The sequence below is a fragment of the Myotis nattereri genome (assembly GCF_964212035.1).
Source record: "Myotis nattereri genome assembly, chromosome: 12".
Taxonomy (NCBI): Eukaryota; Metazoa; Chordata; class Mammalia; order Chiroptera; family Vespertilionidae; genus Myotis; species Myotis nattereri.
Window position 1 is genome coordinate 64,632,463 of NC_138087.1, and position 19,096 is coordinate 64,651,558.

The 19,096-nt window shown below is 39.6% G+C and overlaps 1 protein-coding gene across 1 annotated transcript in view; it reads right to left on the reverse strand.

The window, feature by feature from the left end:
* The window catches only part of SVEP1 (sushi, von Willebrand factor type A, EGF and pentraxin domain containing 1), a 147,910-nt gene that overhangs the window by 39,195 nt on the left and 89,619 nt on the right, over positions 1-19,096 (reverse strand). Inside the window, exons 27-36 of the mRNA XM_081103278.1 lie at positions 18,013-18,188; positions 14,390-14,514; positions 13,291-13,414; positions 12,312-12,482; positions 10,989-11,162; positions 10,437-10,556; positions 9,078-9,254; positions 8,770-8,854; positions 7,693-7,884; positions 6,514-6,681 (exon numbers count right to left, since the gene is read on the reverse strand). Of these exons, the coding sequence (XP_080959404.1) occupies positions 6,514-6,681; positions 7,693-7,884; positions 8,770-8,854; positions 9,078-9,254; positions 10,437-10,556; positions 10,989-11,162; positions 12,312-12,482; positions 13,291-13,414; positions 14,390-14,514; positions 18,013-18,188 (1,512 nt within the window). The remainder of the gene's footprint in view (positions 1-6,513; positions 6,682-7,692; positions 7,885-8,769; positions 8,855-9,077; positions 9,255-10,436; positions 10,557-10,988; positions 11,163-12,311; positions 12,483-13,290; positions 13,415-14,389; positions 14,515-18,012; positions 18,189-19,096) is intronic.

A 19,096-nucleotide genomic window follows, 5' to 3' on the forward strand; every position in this document is an offset into this window, starting at 1 on the left:
GAAGTGGATTGAAGATTATTGAGATTTAAGGAACTCTAAAACTTGTGACACACATCTTTAAAAATAAAATGAGTAAGCTATACCCGTTTGACTCAGTTCAAAATTGGAACTTCATCTGTCTTTAGATGGTTTTCGTTGGTTGATTTTATCACTAGTCTTTGAAACAATCTCTTATGAGCCATATGTAGCCTACAAATAGCTCACAGTTACACACTTACTTATATTCAATGAACTTTAAAACAGTGATTATAATTTTAGTCTCCTTAACCATGTGGTTAGCACTGAAAGCTGTGTTCTACATATGGCTCTGCTATTCAACCAGAATGAATTATGCTTAATAACTCTCAGTCTTTTGTACAGGATGGTTACCCATATATGACATACTTGCAAAAATCTTAAATTATTCTCAAGTGCTCTCTCAATGAAGTAGAACAAAATAGTATGGTATACAGTATTAGAATAATTATATCTGAGTCATTCTTATTTTTATTCACACTCTCTTACTGAATGGAAAGGTAATCAGTCTATCATTTTGATATTAATAAAGGGTGACGAGACCAAAATAATGGGGTACATAATTCAATCTGTTTAGACATATTAATTTCTTCATTTTATAGATGAATGAATGATTATGTAGACAGGTTAAGAAACCTGCCTAGAGTCACACAGCTATAAGCAGCAGTTAGGATTTGAAGTTAGTTTATTGGATTCCAACACTTATACCTTTTCATGACGTTGTTCTGTCTCTTTTCCTCTTTTAAAATGGTTAGACAACTTGTGGGCATCCTTTGGAAACTGTATTGCCTTATTACAACTACAAATTATTTGACCCACCTTTCAGGAAAGATTTTTAAGTCATTAGTTAGCAAACATTCTCCTGAGGTCCCTTTGGGTTTTATAAGAAATTAACTACTAGAAAGAGGTTGGAATTCCTTCACCCTAGCAAGCAAGGTTTATGAAATCTATGAGATCAAGGGAAAATGATAGAGCATCAGCAGAGGTGTGTGCATCCACCCTACCTATGATCACATATATTACTGTCTCAAAATGAACACACTCTGACACCCCCAATAGCTGTGCTCTGCCTCCAGTTAGAGTCTGCTGCATTCATTGTTTTGGATAAGCATCGTTCTTTGTATAAGAATCTGAGCCTAATGCATTTTTAGATGGTCTTTGTCTTAGAGAATCTAGGAGATATACAAAAACAATATGCTAAAAACATAATTTTATTTAAAAAAAACCATTATCCAAGGCCTGAGTGCCCAGGTTCTATTACTTCTGTGTAGGATGTGCTCTGGGTAAAAATTCCATTCGTAGAGGCTCCTGATGTTTTATAGCACAATTTACATCCCTTGCACACTTTGAACCATGCATCATTACTGCCATGGGTCCCTTGATGTTGCTAGCATATGTCATTGGCTAAAATGCACAGACATCACCTGAGACATCCCTGATTTATTAGGATCCATCATGCCATCTATAAAATGCTTCCTTTAGTTAATGGGACCAGCTGTTCTGTGGCAGAAGCATCTGCCTCCAGAACCTTCCTTATTCCTCAAAGCCTCTTGAGGACACAAGAACTGTGCTTTGTAATTTGGCAGGACTCTGTTAGACCTCTGATCCCTCATCTTCTGGAAAATCTCCACCAACCATTCCTCCCTAGTGGAAAATCACAGCAAAGCTCTTCTGTAATGGAATGGAAAATTACCACTAAATACATAGATTTTGAATGAATGAATTTAAAGGATGCATTTTTGATACTACCCATGAGTTCTTAGGTCTTATATTATTTCTTTTTCTGACCTACAATCTTGACTTTTCTTTATGATTCTCAGTCAACATTTAGTCATTAAATAATTTAAGGGCCAAACTATGTGCTAGAGTCACTTACATAATTTAGCAATCATACTATGTGCTGGACTTACTTCCTTAGTGCACAGATGCAACACCAATACGTTTACTGTTTACACATCTGTGCCACTCCCCCCCCCGCCCCTCCCCCTCCATTACCTGGTGCATTGTAGGCCTCTTCACACATAAAGTGGCTGTTTAAAGGAGAAGTGATTGATTCTATCCTGACTGAAAAGAGGAAGGCCTCACAGATGAAAGGCTTTTGAGTGGAGTCAGAGAGAAGTTGAAAAGGAATCATTCAAGGCAGAAAAGTAACATGAGCAAAGAAATGGGAGTGTGATATAGCTGGGGCATCTGAGAACTTACAAGTAGTTGGAAAAGCATATGAACCCCCAGAAAAGGAAGTGGTGAGCACTAGAAGTGTGTATTTTGACAGATTGTGACAGTTGATGGGCGGAGACGTGGTAGGCACAGATTAACTGGAAGTGGTTTTTGACAAGAATCTTAGATTTTATCAGACAAAATGTCACTAGAAAAGAAAGCTATTTAAGTGGTTTATTAACCATATGACCTAAAGAGTATCGATGCATAGAAGTAAGCTAGGTGGGAGTTTCACATGTTGGTGAAAGCCACAAAACTCTGTCCTTAGCCTAGGCGTCCACCAGTTTGTTAGCAACCCATAAATGTCGGGTGGGGAGAAAGAATTGTTTTAGGCCAGTTCAAGGTTTCTAATTCTGCAAGGCAATATTTAACGAAGAGAAGTGCGGATCTGAGATTGAGCTGGCAGACATGTCTGTCTTTGCCAACGGAATGTCTGTCCCCCGGCGCTGCAAGTTTGGCACCTGAGCCAGAGTGGAGCCTCCTTTTCCAGTCATGGAAATGTGTGGAGGGGCTGGGATCTGTACTGAAGCCTCCTAATGAGCTCCAATGAACGAGCTGTAGGAGAACCTGGGGCCAAGCCGGCACTACTTGAATGGTTTGCCTTTCAGAGGAGCAGAGAAATGTATGGAGTAGCTTCAAGAGTGGAGCTAAAGCCAGTGCTTTAGATGAGATAATATCTTTGTAAAAATAATTTTTTTTCAGAGGAAGAGGGAGGAAAGAAGAAAAAGAGAGATAGAGAGATAGAGATTTGTTGCTCCACTTATTTATGCATTCATTGGTTGATTCTTGTATATGCCCTGACCAGGAATGGAACCTACAACCTTGAAATAAGGACTAAAAGAAAGACACAAAATCTTATTTAAAAAGAAGAGACTATATAACAAGAAATATTTGAAAAATAAACAAATAGAAATTCTAAAACGTATAGAAAATAATTTCTGAAAATTAATGGACACATTCAAAAATAGATTACACATAGTAGAAAGAAACATTAGTGAACTGGAAGAAATATGTGAGGAAATTACCCAAATGCAACAAAAGCTTATAAAGAGATGGAAAATGTGATAGGTCAATAAATATGGAAAATAGAAAGAAAAGGTCCAAAGTATAATCTAATAAGACAAAAAGAGAGAAGAGAGGAAGTAAAGAAGAAGGAACATTTGATGTGAAACTGGATGAGACTATTTTAAAATTGGTGAAAGACATCCATTCTCAGATGTAAGAAGTGCAATGTGTCCTGGACAAGATGAACAATGATAAACGCACCATTAGTCACATCACAGAGAAACACCAAACCAACAAAGATAAATTAAAAAAAAATACCTAAAGGGACAACAATTCAACAAGAGTTTCTTCATTCTCAGCACTATTACCATTTTGGACTAGACAATTTTCTGCTGGGAGTAGGGGTCTGTCCTCTACCTTGTAGGCTATTTGGCAGTATACCTGGACTCTATCCACTAGATGCCAATAGCACCTTTCCTCCAGTTGTGACAACCAAAAATGTCTTCTGACATTGCCAGATGTTCCTGTAGGGCAATATTGCCCCCAGGGGAGAACCACTAAATTAGCCTGTGATGGAATTCTCAATAGCAACATTAGAAGTGATAAGGCAATGGAACATCTTCAAAATGTTTGTGGGAAAAATACTATTAATGTAGACTTGTACACCCAGCTAAACTATAATTCAAGAGCAAGGATAAAACTATTATTTTCAGACAAAGATTGTATAATTCACTATGTCCTGCCCAAAGAAAAATATAAAGGACAATGCTTTAGGAATTAGAAACACGAAGTCCAAAAGGAAGGAATGGGATGCAAAACAAACAAAAAGCAAAGCTCCAATAGTGACGAAGAGATTAATAAACACATGAGTAGATCTAAGTAAGCATTGAGTATATTAAAAATGACTAATTTGGAAAGTTGTAAGAAAAAGGGGAAATAAAATGTAGATAATGATATGACATTTACGATGAGCAGCGTGATAGAAATTAATGTTATCCAAGATCTTTGAACTGATCAGGAAGAAAGAAGAGATGCTGAGTATGATCTCAGGGTAGGAAGAATTTCTTGAATTTGGCACACACTAGAAACAGACTATAAAGAAAACGACTGATAAACGTCAAACACTATCTAGCAATGTTAAAAATGTGCATATCATATGATCCCACAGCTCCAAGTCTTGGTGTCTAGGCCAGAGATATTCTTTTTTGTTTGTTTGTTTTATTGCTTAAAGTATTACAAAGGGTATTACATATGTCTCCTTTTTTCCCCCGCCCTTGACAATCCTCTGGCCTCCCCTACCCCCCAGTGTCTTATGTCCATTGGATGCTTATATGCATGCATATAAGTCCTTTGGTTGATCTCTTACTCCCCACTTCTGCCCCCCAACCCTCCCCGGCCTTCCCGCTGCAGTTTGACAGTCTGTTTGAGGCAGCTCTGCCTCTGTATCTATTATTGTTCATAAGTTTATAGTGGTCTTTATTATCCATGAATGAGTGAGATCATGTGGTATTTTTCCTTCATTGACTGGCTTATTTCACTTAGCATAAAGCTCTCCAGTTCCATCCATGGAGATATTCTTATTGACATGTGCCAGAAGACATGAGATAGTTCCCACAAAAGTCCTTTGAAAAATTAAAAACCCTCTACCTATGTACAGACTTGTAATGATCTTCATTATTGTCTTTAATTCTTCTTTTAATAAATCCCTTTTGTATAATATATAGATATAACATTAGGCAGATACAGAACTCTTACGAAATGTTATAAGTGAATGATTAGTGACAAAAATATACGTAAGATTTGTAAAGGAGAAAAATGTAAATTTTATATACAGTGTGATCTTTAATACTAGGAAACATATGCAAAGACAATATTCTGGGAAGAAATATAGTAAAATATCACTACATTTATCTTTAGGTAATTTTTAAAAATAACTTTTTTATTTTCTAGTTTTATATGGTGACAATGCCTCACTTTTTAAATGAGAAAAAAAAACAAGACACTGTCAATATTTAGTTATTGTATTTGATAACATTTCACAAAAACGACTAAATTTTATTAGTCTATGTGGTTTATTCTGAAGCAGTTTTTAAATGAGTTTTTAATCTGCCAGAGAGAGATGAAGCCATAAGAAGCTAACTCCTGCACTGGTAGTTTAATATTAAAGCTTTCCTTTTCACTTAAGGTGCTAAGTTTTGAGATTTCTGTCTGCTATTTATGCAGTTTGCAACAGAATGTCACCACCTGCTGGCAGGCCTGTATTTGTGGGACGGTCTATCAAGTGAAATGAACTTCAGCTTCGATAACTGTACAGAAACTGTACCCTCTCAGTTGTGCTTCAATCATCATAATAATGGCAATTTTTGTTGAGTTTATTAATTTTTTCTTGCTAGGCCAAGCATTATATCATTTTATTCCTTGAATTATCCATAAGAATTATGATCCTTTAATGAACTCATCTGATGTAGGAAATCAAAGCACAGAGAGGTTACACAATTTTCCCAAGGCCACACAGTTAGTGAAGGCCAGAGCTGAGCTTATAAACCCAGGCAATGGCAACTTCCTGTGGTTCCTGCTTCCCACTGTGTGAAAAGCCACGGTGGTAAATCTGGAGTGTGAAAGCACCACACATGGTGAAAATGTTCATTGAGGAAGCCGGCGGGGAAATGTCAGGTCACCTGGGATTCAATTACCCCTCAATTCTTCCTGGCCTGTCTGAGACGCTAAGCAGATCACCCATCCAGAGTGACCTCTCTTTTCTCTGCACCTCATGGGGCTTTTGTGAGGATCAAATGAGACATTGAGGGTATAAGCTCTTTGTAATCTGCATCCTGTTTTGTTTTTGTTTTTCAAATTCATCTCTGAATTAAAATGAGATCTTTAAAAATGTAATAGCCTGAAATTGAGTATTTTTTTCTTAAAGACATGTCATCTTTCTGTTGTGATTTAAAGTCTTGCCTTTGGTTTGCAGAGGATAAATGCTTATTTAGCTGTGCTTTTTGCATCTTTAATTAAAGTGTGATGATATTTTCCACCACATTGCCCAATGTCCATTACTCAAGGCCCAGTTTGCTAAATTACTCTAATTCCAAGCAAATATGGTTCCCTCAGGAGAATATGCTCCCTTTCTGCCGTCAGGGAATAAGAGCATAAAGCTCTCCTTGGCTTTGGCTGACAGGAAATGTAATTTAACGTTCAGGGGAGCCCATCTCCACAGTCGGGAGCATCCCTGCCCTCAGCGGCTCCCAACGCTCCTTACCGCACAAGGTTACTCACCCTTCTTTGCAGGTGTAAGTGACGGTGCTCCCCAAAGTGAAGTTACTGCTGGTGATGACAGCATCTTTGATGGCAGGAGGCTCTCCACAGAAAACAAGATGACAGGTAGGTGGCGCTCTGTCCCAGCTGCCGGATGCCGAGCATTCAAGGATGGAAGGGCCCTGTAAGCTACAAGAAAGAATGACAGCGCCTCTTTCATTGCCTGTTTATTTCCTGCTATGGCATTGAAACAGGAAGGACTTAGAACAGGGGACCCCTGAGGAATCTAAATACATAAATATAAAACTTCTTCATATTTTATTGCTTTATATAAAAGGAAGGGAAACCTGAGCAGACTGTAGGCCCTTTAAAACAATGAGTGGGCTAAAACAACATGACTTGGTGCAAAATAAAATGTGCTCATTGGTGGTGCTGTAGGGCCCTCCAGACCTTGTGAATAGGTTACCTAGATCAGAAGGGGTTAGCAGGCTGGCTAGGAGACAGACACCCAGGATTACTGAGATGCTCAGGGTCACTGAGGTCAAAGGGCACTATCCTGGCCCTGAGCCTGGGATCTGAATCGTGTTGCTCATGACTCTGACCCGTGATCTCCCTCAGATTTTGCAATCCTCGCCTCCTGTGGCATGGCTCATCCATCTTTGCTTGCCAAGCTGATTCTGATTGCCTGTATTACTCACTCCACGTTCTGTGCACTTGATCTGTTTCACTTCAGATCCTGTTGCCCAAGTTTCTGATCACAGACTGATTCTCTCCATTGTCCCCTCTGTTTGTGCGCCCCTGAACTCCACTGCGCCCCCCCCACCCCCGCAACACACACCCTATTATTCAAATTACCTTCTTACAATATTAAGGACCCAGGCCCTTAACTTGACATGCTTTTTATAACATCCATGTGATGATGATATAAGCTTGGTAAGTCACTTACCAAAAAATCCAGGTCTTGTCTACACTTCACAACACTTTTTGCCTTCATGTTTAATGTCTAAATGCTTATAGCAATTGAACTAGAGTTTCCAGATGAAATATTTCCCTGGGCATTCACTCTAAGCTAGGCCTCAGGAGTCATACCAATTTGAGAAACTTGTATTGAAAACCAGCCAGTCACATGCAAATGAAACCTACTGAGTAAATGGTGAGTAACGGTATTGTAGAAAGCTTGGCTGGTATCTGTGGACTTACGTGTATCCACTCTCGCAGGAATACGATGCAGTAGAAAGGTAGGTAAGCCCACTCAAAACATATTTCCCATGGCTTATATTTTCAGGGCTAGAACACTTGATCGGTTCACACACAGGAGGAGAGTGACTCCAAGAACCGCTAGCAAGACAGGATGCCTCTTTATCACCCTCCAGAGTATATCCTTTATTACACCTAAAGGAGATAAAGGAAAAGGACAGAATATAATTTGCTTTACTTCCCATAATTTTATCTGTGCCCAAGCTCCCCCAAAATATTGAGAACTTATTCATATTGGAAGAGTTCTTTTTTCCTACTGAATAATGCTTTGAAATTATTTTTTTTATGGTTCAGTACTGTACATCTTCCCCACAGGGATCTTGCTGGGTGATAAGGACTACAGATTTAAGGATTTGGCTTGCCTCCAGTTTGTGTCATGGATTAGCAGCTGCAAACAGAACATTCTTGGTTTGAGAGTGGTCTGGTCTAGTATTAGCCCCTGTAATATTAGATTTTAAATATCAGAGTTGGAGCCAAAGCTTGCTTGCTTGCTTATTTATTTATTTATTTATATTGATCTCAGAGATGAAGGGGGGAGGGGAGGGAGAGAGAGGCATCAATGATGAGAGAGAATCATTGATTGGCTATTTCCTGCACGCCCCACACTGGAGACTGAGCCCACAACCCAGGCACATGCATGACCGTGAATCAACCATGACCTCCTAGTTCACAGATTGACACTCAATCTGTGAGCCACACTGGCCAGACCAAAGCTCCCCTTTTAACCAAAGATATTCATTAGCTTGCAGAGCTTTCTTACATGGCATCCATTCTTAAAGCTTCTCAAGGAGGTGCTGGTGGGAGTAACAGATTGTGATTTAGGGATTTAAGGATTCTAGATATGACTACCATTGGATAGATTATTGCATTCAATTTCTTCATACTACACACAACCCGGTTAATTCCATATTAATTCAAAACCTTCCTCTGGGACTATTCTTCCTCCTTTCTCCCAGTATTATATCACTGCCAGCAGTCACCAACAACTTCTACAATGTCGTTTCAATCTTAGACGCTTACCTATATATCACTTTACTGCCGTAGGTAAATGCTGATCCATCAATGGCACCGTTTTCTGGAGCAGCTGGTGCACCGCAGGAAACAGCTGTGAGGACGAAACACAAAAGCATTGCTTTTCTTAGTGAGGGTGTGCAGAGTCTCTGAAAGTTCAAGGGTAGCTCTAGGTTTTCTTGTCATGTTTATACATAAGCCTAACAGTTGGGTTTTAGATACTAAGAACATTGACGCAATACAATCCTTGACATTTCTAGCCCGCAAATGTCTAGGATTGCCCAACACCATAAACGTGGGCAATTTACTCAACATACCTTCACAATGTGGTATTAGATGGCTCCATTCTCCAGATTCTGAACATGTGATTTTGTTTGCGCCCATCAGCTGGTATCCTTCCTCACAAGAAAATGTGACTTCGGCACCCACTGTGTAAATCTCACCAGAAGAGTGGCCATTTTCTGGATTGCCTGGAGCCTTACATTTTATTGGTTCTTGAAAGAGAGAAGCAGTTTTGGGGGAACAGTAAGTGGCTTTCACACAACCATCCAAGGCCTCATGGCAAAATAATTCTACTACAGGTTAGGTGCCAGTTAGATTCTGAGGAAAAGGCTTTTGAAGGCAGGCACATGAAAGCTAGAGATATGATGACTGATTAGACCAGAAAATATATTTAATAGGCAATTAAACAATATTTTGAAACAGCAAAAAATATATAAAAATTTATCTGGCCGAAATGGCAGGTATATACTGGGAGGCAGTGGTGGAGCCAGGGCATGGCTTAACAAGGATTCAGTCCCTTTGACTTCCCCTAACCTCATACCCATCATTCCAGAGTAACTGATGTTCTCTCAAGCTCATCCAAAGCACATTTAGGAGAAGTCTCCAGCCTCACTATTCAAACAGACTACAGATGGTGAGCCCCTACCACTTGCAAATTTGGGGTCAGTCACCACTTGTAGGAAGGGAAATAAGTTAAGGGGAGATGTGCGGCTAGCTCTGAGTAACAGAAGTGACTATAATACTTGAATTCTCCAAAAGGGAAGAGATATTGATTCAATTTTTCTGAAGAGCACTTAAACACTAAGGACTTTACATGAAATGCTCTCAAAAAGTCAATGAAATTATGAGACAGGTTTTGAGAATTATTCTTTACTATTTGCTGGTAGTTGCTTTCTCATAATAAATGCAGAAAAATACTGATGGGTGGAGAGATGGGTATTATCAAAGTTATCACAATATATAGAGATGTGGTAAGGCAAGATGTCTATTTTTTTTTCCCAATGATATTATTCTGTGTGGCTGGGGCAGAGGAAAGATACTGATGACAAAGATGTGATAATGCATCTTCCTTGTTCTGACTGAGGCAGTGGAAGCCACTGGTTATATTTCTAAACTCACTCTATTATTTTCTACTCTGTAGGCATTTCTTCAATAGTCGGGTGATATAGCTGGCTCTCAGTTTTGTTGTTCAGAACTTGGGAGATTGGGAGAGGCACAGTGCTAATTTAAAGCACTTTTAGTTGTTACTTATGTGTCTTTTTAAATTTGGTTTATCTTCCCCATCTCCTCTTTGATGTTGAAAATATTATCTTATTTTCAAATAATATACATTGGAAATATACACTTGAATAAAAAATTTAAATAAACTTGCCAATTACACATATACTAGTTACCTGCACAGTGTTTACCATCTCCCGTGTAGTGAGGGTTACACAAGCAAGTGTAGGACCCATTCGTGTTCAGGCAGGAAGCATACTTGCTACAATCGGACCCAAGTGCACATTCGTCAACATCTAAAATGAAGACAGATCACAAAGAGCAAAGTTAATTTTTCTTATGTATCAAGCATTTGTTTTTATTTTTAAATCACTACGTATCACTTAATGTATAGCACTCTATTCTCTATATAAATTTTAAATAAAATCATAATCACATTCAGATATATAATAAAAGCTATTTTTTCTTTAGTTTATAGATGGGTAAATAGAAGAACAACAAAAAAAAAACCAACAACATCAAGATACTCTTAATATGGAGCCTAGTAAAAATTTAAACTTTTTGGCAGCTCTATGGACAGCTGCTTTATCACTGCGGTTTGCCCAGAGCTTACTGGGAAGAGATGAAGTTAACAAAGAAATACCATGAGAGAGTCTCAGGGGTTTGGGATGACTGTCTCCCATAGAATTTGACTAAATCAACACAGTAATTGTCAAGATTTATCTCACCAATGCATGATGGTGAAATGCCATTCCAGCTCCCATTATTGGTACAGAACATCCTTGAATCACCCAACAAATAGTAGCCATTGTTGCACTGGTAGGTCACTGTGCTGCCAGCATGGAAGTCCTCGGCTGAATAAAAGCCATTCTCCAAAGAGGGTGGCAACCCACAGCTAATGCCTAAATGTGACCAGGAAGGATACAACCACATTAGGGACAAATGCTTAAGGGACATTTTATTTATTGACAGATAGTTGTGTTAAGCATGAATTTTCCATTGCCCACACACATTAGATGGAGAGTGCTCTAGGGGTGGTAGCACAACCATCATTGAAAACCACCTTAAGTCTAGCTGACCAAAAGTCCTATAACAAAAGATATAAAGAAAAACCCACATCGAGACTGGTAGGAGGGGTAGAGAGGCAGAATGGACTGGTCCCACACCCATGTGTGGCGGTTAATAATTGGGAGGGATATCTTGGCTACAGAGGTCCCCCTCTGAAGCAAAGGGCCCCAGCCCCACACTAGGCCCCCAGCCCAGAGTTCTAGTGCCAGGAAGAGCGGTCCCATAACTTCTGGCTATAAAAACCAGGAGGGATTGTGGATGAGTGAGATGGAGGGCTGCCTGAGACCCAGGCATTTCTCTTAAAGGGCCCACACATGGACCTGCACAGACTCATTACCTCCGAGGCCCAGCCACTATGGCCGTGACTCCAAAAGCACTAGGGACAAACAGGAAGAACTAAACTGTTTGGCCTCAGGGTGAGGGCTGGAGGGGCGCTTTCTCCCAGACGGAAGTGCTGGCAGAGGCCATTCATTGCTCCTTTGCTGAGCCCGCCCCCTGCAGGTGCAGGACTGCACCTTTTCTGAGTCTCCATCAACATAGCTAACGCCTCCCAGGTGATTCCCTGACAACTCACCCAGCCAAATTTTGGGCCCACCTAAGCCACTCCCAATGGCATTTCCAGATAAGAGACCTGTCTTGACTCTTGCTGCGAACTTTCTTAAAATCTCTCAAAGGTCCACAAACCCCATGCAAGCGACACCTGGCCTTGGGGTGCCCTGTATCCCCTGCTAAGGGGCCGGAGCCCGGCACTAGCAGCAGCCAGCCTCAGTTTGCAGCTGGGTGGTCTCTCTGGATCTTCATTGCCCACCACCCTTCTGGTGCCCAGCACACAGGGCTCATTGCACAAAGGAAGCACTCAATGAATATTTTCTCTATTTGCTACTGTAAAGTATCTAGTTTTTACACAGCATTCCTGAAAAGCGTTCTTATGATTCCAGTATTTTTCAAGAGGCACTAAAATGCCTTCAACAAAGGCAGCTCACGTTCACAGTGAGGGAATGGTTGTGTCCACTGTCCTTGATTCAGACAGTACTGCACAGGGTTCCCAACCATCTGGAAGCCTGGATCACACGACAGACTGATTCTGGAGCCTGGTTTTAAGTCTACTGATGCAGTCCGCAGATGAGGTATGGCTCCTTCTAAGGGTGGGCAATCTGAGGGCAAACAACACAGGTAGAGAGCTTGTCAACAACAGTGGAGCATCACCAGGTCAAGGTTTTAAAATCGTATGTTATTCCAACATTTGAGAGCCACGCTACTGATATTAAAATCACTGGGAAGAAAAATTAACAAAAAAAAAAAATATTTGAGCCAACAAACAACTTTCCCTCTTTCAGGGGGAAAATATCTATATCTATATCTATCTATCTATCTACATCTATTTATATCTATAGGTAGATATAGATAGATAGATAGATATAGATATATAGATATATATAGATATTTTAAAGAAAATATTTTAGGAATAATTAAAATGTTCTTATAAGTTATGAATATAGAATATATTTAGAAATTTGTTTAAACACACTGAATTTTAGGGTGCAGTTTTGATCATTCCGAGTTTGACTATCAAATGTGCAGGTTATAACATCCACTGTGCTACCTGCCCCTGCAGGGCTGCTAGCAAGTGCAGAGCCGAGAGAGTGCCCATCTCAAATGGGAGGACAGGACTTCGCTGGGCACTTAAAAACTGACCATATCCCTCTTCTCGTCTGATTTTCCTTATCTTATTCTACCTTTGTCCAAGTTTATTCCACAATTAATTTGTACCCTGTTATTCATAATATATTTAGTAGTTAAATAAAATCCTTTGGATGCAGTTGGGTAAAAATGAACTATTTGTTAACCAACAGACTAAAGGGCACACACTCTTTGACTAACAGAATTTCAAAGTGTCTCCTTTTGCTAGAAACCCAAAGTAGTCAAGAGATAGCAGAGTCTATGGAAGAAGGAAACTCTAACCGGAACAGAATATGCTCTTGGAATCGATCTTCACTTTCCCCACAATTCCCGATAGGAAGTCAGGCCAGGCTAACACATTTCCTTTAGTGAGCTCCTCTGGGCATGAGGTAGCCAATGATTTCACCTGAAGATTTAAAAACACATCTTTAGGTAAACCTTCCTTGTTTCTCTGAGACAGAGTTATTATGTCTTAACGTAGTCCTGCTAAAAACATCTGCAGATTTTGGATGGGGTGGGGTGGAGGGAAGCAGGCTTTTGTAAGATATGATTTTGGGCAACAGGAAAATTCTCTCCCCCACACTCCTCTTCGCCTCCATCTTTCCCTTTCCCAAATATTTTATTTTGCTGGAAATTCGGAAATTCTATGCAGAGAATTTGTCTGAAGCTTTGTAGTTTGTTAAGGTGCTGTAGGGGTCCCCTCTCTCCATTGTCCTGTCTTCTATCTCTGATCTAAAGTTGAGGCAATAAAAGCTTAGACAAGCTCTGCCACTAATAATAAGAGCAAGCATTTATCAAGCCCTTAGCATGTGACAAACAACACCATGACAGTGCATGCAGGATTAGGTTAAATCCCAACCTCCACTATGCCGTTCTGTTTATCTTCATAGATAACACACACACACACACACACACCCTAAAGCTTAGAGAGAGGGAGTAACATGTTCAAAATTATCATGGCAAGTTTGTGGTAAAACAGGGATTTGAACCCAGGCCACTGGACTGCTTTAACTACTCACTCATCTGTAACTCTCTATGTATAATTTTATGCCACCCCTAAATTCCTACACTTTAAGGAGAGGGGTTTGAAGTATTATTCTCTATGGTCTTTTCCAGCTCTGAAATAACAAGGTTTTATAAAATAATTATGTCCAAAACAATTTAAAAACATCACCAAGAAACTGAAAAGGGGATTTATTGAAAGTTACTGTCGATAACCTCTAGCTGGCTTAGTCTACGATCATAGCCTCAAATGATACTGGAGGCGAAGTCTGAAAACCCAGAGGTTGCAATAAGATAGGGCATCATTAGGCTGTTCACATTTTTACTAGTTTTGTACCTTTGTATCTCATTACTGTCATACACTGAAAATGGAATTGACCTGCTGTGGAGACAGGACATAGTCCCAGAGGTTGAGCTGGCTTATGGAGCCCACAAAAGACTCCGCTGGGTTGAATCCCTCTCCTTTTTTGTCTTGCTCTTGCCCAAGAACTAATGCACCGCCACCTAAAGAGAGAAGAGAAAAAAAGGAGGGCAACTGGTCTGATTGTTATTCCTAACATGCTAACTTAACAAAAGCACAGCCAACATAAATGTATTAGGGAAAATTATTAAAAAGCTCAGTTATGTACATTTACTGCATGTTTTATCAATAAGGACAAATTTAATGTTTTATTAAACAACTTAAAATAAAGTTGTATTTAAATATTAGATTTATAAAAATGTAACTATAAAACTAGGTATACATATATATGCATATATCATTTTATGTCAACAAAATAGTAAGTCCTATTTGGCCTCCTTTCTCCTAGGCAATTATCCCCCATAGTAGACTATTAGTTGATACTCCTTTTCTACAATGCTTACATTTCTTTCACAGATTCCAAGGAATCTTCTAAAGTTGCCAGTGGCCACCTAATCACAAATCCAATGGAAATTCTTCAATATTCACCTCTGGTGACTTCTCTGTACCATGTTTCTATTGTCCATTTCATTCTATTTAACTGTCTGTCCTTTTGTCCTGGGTGGTCTGTGTCTGTCCCTCCAGAGCTAACCTCCACCCTTCCCCCTCTACTTTGTGCTCCCAAAGGCTGACACCTATGGACTGCATCACATCATTTCCTTGTCCCTCTGGCTTCTTTCTGTTCCTGGGGTGCTGGAGGCTAATTCCAGCAGGTCATAAGTGCAAGAAGTTCATCAAAATGTTGATGGAACCTTGAGGCTTCAGCAGGGCTGAAGATACCTATTATTGCCTGCTGGAGTAGCTGAAAGCATTTCCCCAAACCTGAAGATCTGCATATATTACTGCCTGCTGCCAAACAGCTGAACAGCCAAAGGCAGTTCCCCCAACCTGATAATCTTACTGTTTACCAAACCTTACCTTTGATATGTATATTTGCTTTGCTATAGGGCAAAATGTGGGAATAAAAGCCCTGGGTCCCGAGATTCGGAGAGAGAACTTGGTTATCTAGCTAAATCTCCTCTGGATCCCCCATGTATTCCAAATTTATATTTCTAGTCTCTTTATTAATTTACACACAGCCCCTTCTCCAGATTCCTGAACCCTTCTAGATGCAGGATAACACCCAGCACTACGGCAAATGGAAGGACCAGCCCGAGATAAGAAGATGAGATGAGGAAGTTTAATATCCTGGATACTTTCCTCCCAGGCAATGGAGGATAGTGGCTGCCTTCCTCTGTCTGACATCACTACTCCCACTGACTGATTTCTCTCCATCGTTAAAGGACTCGCCTAAATTCTGGCAACAGCTCTCACTCCTTGTCGTTTCAGGCCCATCCCTCATGACTTTCCATTGATGCTACTCATGGGGTGTTTTACTATCTTATTTTGGTTCTCTTAACCTTGGTCATACTTTTGAAGAGTCCCTTCATTCAACTCTTCAGTTAGCCTCGTGTGTGCCACCGGCTCCCTGCCAGGAGCCTTGCTGGTGCCATGTGGTTTCCATGAGAACATCCTCTCCTGGTTCTCCCTGAACCTTTTTGCTCCTTTATCTGCCAGCCTCTTATATGCTGATGCCCCTAGGATCCTACCCCCACTTCTTCACTTCTTCCTTCAACTGCTCTCCCTATCTGACCTCACTTACCTGCCGATCAATGTCTATAGATCCCTCTTTCAAGATTTCCCAACCTACATCTCTTTCTTATAAAATGAATAATTAAAAATTAATACATACACATGGATGGAAATTTGAAAAAAATAAATATAAAGAATTCACCCTACCCAGAAATAATCATTTAATACTTTTCCTTCTAGGAAAAGTGTATTTCCTTCTAGGTTATATTTTAATTTTAATTTATTTTTTAGTGTGCATGTATGTGATATTTTAAAACACACAACTCAGGATCACAATATACATGATATTTCAATCTTTTTTTTTTTCTTGAACATGTTCTTGTTTCATGAGTTTTAATAGTTATTTTATATGAATGTACAATAATCTATAATTTGCTTAATTAACTAAACAACCACTTCTAATTGGATACCTTGAGATAAATATATTAGTACATAAATATTTGATTTTTGGTAGTTGAATTGTTGATTGCATGCAAAGCATTTCTCTAAGGCTCTTGATGGAAGTTTCTAAATTGTTTCCCAGAAAGGCTGTATCACAACCTTTATACAATTCAACCATGCTGAATCCTTGCCAATCAGACCTTATCACTAAAAACAATTGTCAATTTGATATAAAGTTGTGTCAACCTATGTTTTTGGTTGAATGTATTCCTGTGATCAAAATTCAAACACATTATGTCTAAAACCAAATACAGAATCTTCCCCGACTCCAACTCTTGCTCTGATAATTGTGCTTCCCCTAGAATTCCTATCTTAGCTTACAGGCTCTTCAATAAGCTTCTTCATCCAAACTGAAACCAGTCATTCGCTGAGCTCTGTTAAATGGGTTCTGCAATATTTTTTGACTCCAATTCATTCTTACTGCTGAGATCTGACAACCATCTCCCTGGGTGGACACTATTACAGCTTCCCTCCCCTCCCCATTCCTTTAACCTACTTTTCACTCTTGCATCAGGGTTTAATTTTTTAAGAGATAGAAATGCTGTTTTTTAAATTATAAATGAAATCATTATGAAAATATCAGAAAAGAATAAAGAAGAAAATAAAAGATATCTGCCATCCCACCACCCAGGGAAGAGATAGTTGAAAACAAGAAACCTCCACCCTACTTTACCTGGTAATGCCACTTCCCATTGAAACACAATGTTTCCACATTATTAAACTGCCAACCATTCCTCCTCATTTGATGCAGATCATAGGAAAATCTCTATAGAGCAAGCTTATTGCCTTGTACAATGCTGCGAACCCTGGATCGCCTAATACTTTTGCTTTCCTTCAAACTAAGACTCTTCAAATATTTTTCTAAAAGTGTTTATAGAGGGGAGTTTTGATTTTTAGTGCTCCAGCTTGTGCACTGGATATATTTGTATACTGTGAAGACTGATCATAAAACAAAACAAAACCAACATACAAACAACACCAGCAATGAATCTCCTTGGAAGACATGTTAGTTCAAAGTGCTTCTTGAGCCGTAACCGGTTTGGCTCAGTGGATGGAGCGTCGGCCTGCGGACTGGGGGGTCCCAGGTTTGATTCTGGTCAAGGGCATGTACCTTGGTTGCGGGCATATCCCCAGTGGGGGGTGTGTAGGAGGCAGCTGATCGATGTTTCTAACTCTCCATCCCTCTCCCTTCCTCTCTGTAGAAAATCAATAAAATATTTTTTAAAAAAATGCTTCTTGATAGTCTTACTAAAGCCCCACATGCATTTCCTACACAGAGGGTCACAAAGCACACCTAGAAAAAGCTTCTAATAATTTACCGTCTGGATAGTCAGGGGGTAGCAAATAAAAGAGAGACTTATTGATCTTTGTCTAAAACCTAACGCAACAAAGCTAGCAAACTCCATGTTCACCTAAGCACCACCACTTTTAGTGATTAACACAATTCTATTTCTTTTGCTAAGACATACCAGGTATGGCCGAACCTACGGAGAGACCCATACCACCATCAGATAATTTCCCATCGATATAGACTTTCCAGGCTCCATCCACATTTGTCCATGTGATTGCAATATGATGCCAACTGCCGTCATTCACGGAGGGACAATCTGTTATCTTTTCCTTGCCGTTCACATAAAGAACCCAGCTGTGGAAAGATTCCACGGGACATAGTCATCAGTCATATGTTGTAATCCCACCTGTGGGGAATGCTTCTATTTTTTTCTTCTCTTTCCATGTGGGTAAAGCACTTTGTATAAAACCATTACTTCTTCCCCCCACCCCCCGAATTGGTCATATTTCACAGAAGCAGATTTGATTTACTAATTACGCTTTATCGTAGCTCACTGAATATTTGTGTTTCTTAAACATGGAGGACTAGGAAAAAGTCTTAGGATGAGCTGAGACACATTGGTCCAATTTAACTGACCATCCACTCTGGAGAGAGTAAGCCAAGAATGAAAGGAATGCCACCAGTAGATGAGTGGATAAAAAACAGCTGTGGTACATTTGCACAATGGGTTACTATGCAACTGTAATAAAGAAGGATCTCTTACCCTTTGAGAGGCCTGAAGAGTATTATACTAAGTGAAATAAGCCAGTCAGAGAAAGACAAGTGTCACATGATCTCACTCATATGTGGAATCTAATGAACAAAACAAGCTGATGAACAAAAAGATCCAGAGACATGGAAGCATGGAACAGACTGATAAATCTCAGAGGGAAGGTGGGGAGGCAAGAAGAAATTAACCAAAGAACTTATATGCATATATGCATAGCCCATGGACACGAACAATAGTGTGGTGAAGGCGAGGTGGAGAGGATCAATGGGGGGATAAAAAAGAGACATCTGTAATACTTTCAACAATAAAGATACATTTAAAAAAATAAAATGCAAAAATAAAGTGCAAGCAATGAGAGTTGTACAAGCATAGAATGGTTGCCTTCCTCTAGATGTATGTTCTTAAAATCAGGAACAAACTTTGGAAAATAAGTCTGTCTCTTCATTGCCAAAGCTATCACGTGGCAGACAAAGCATGTGGATCCAAAGAAAAT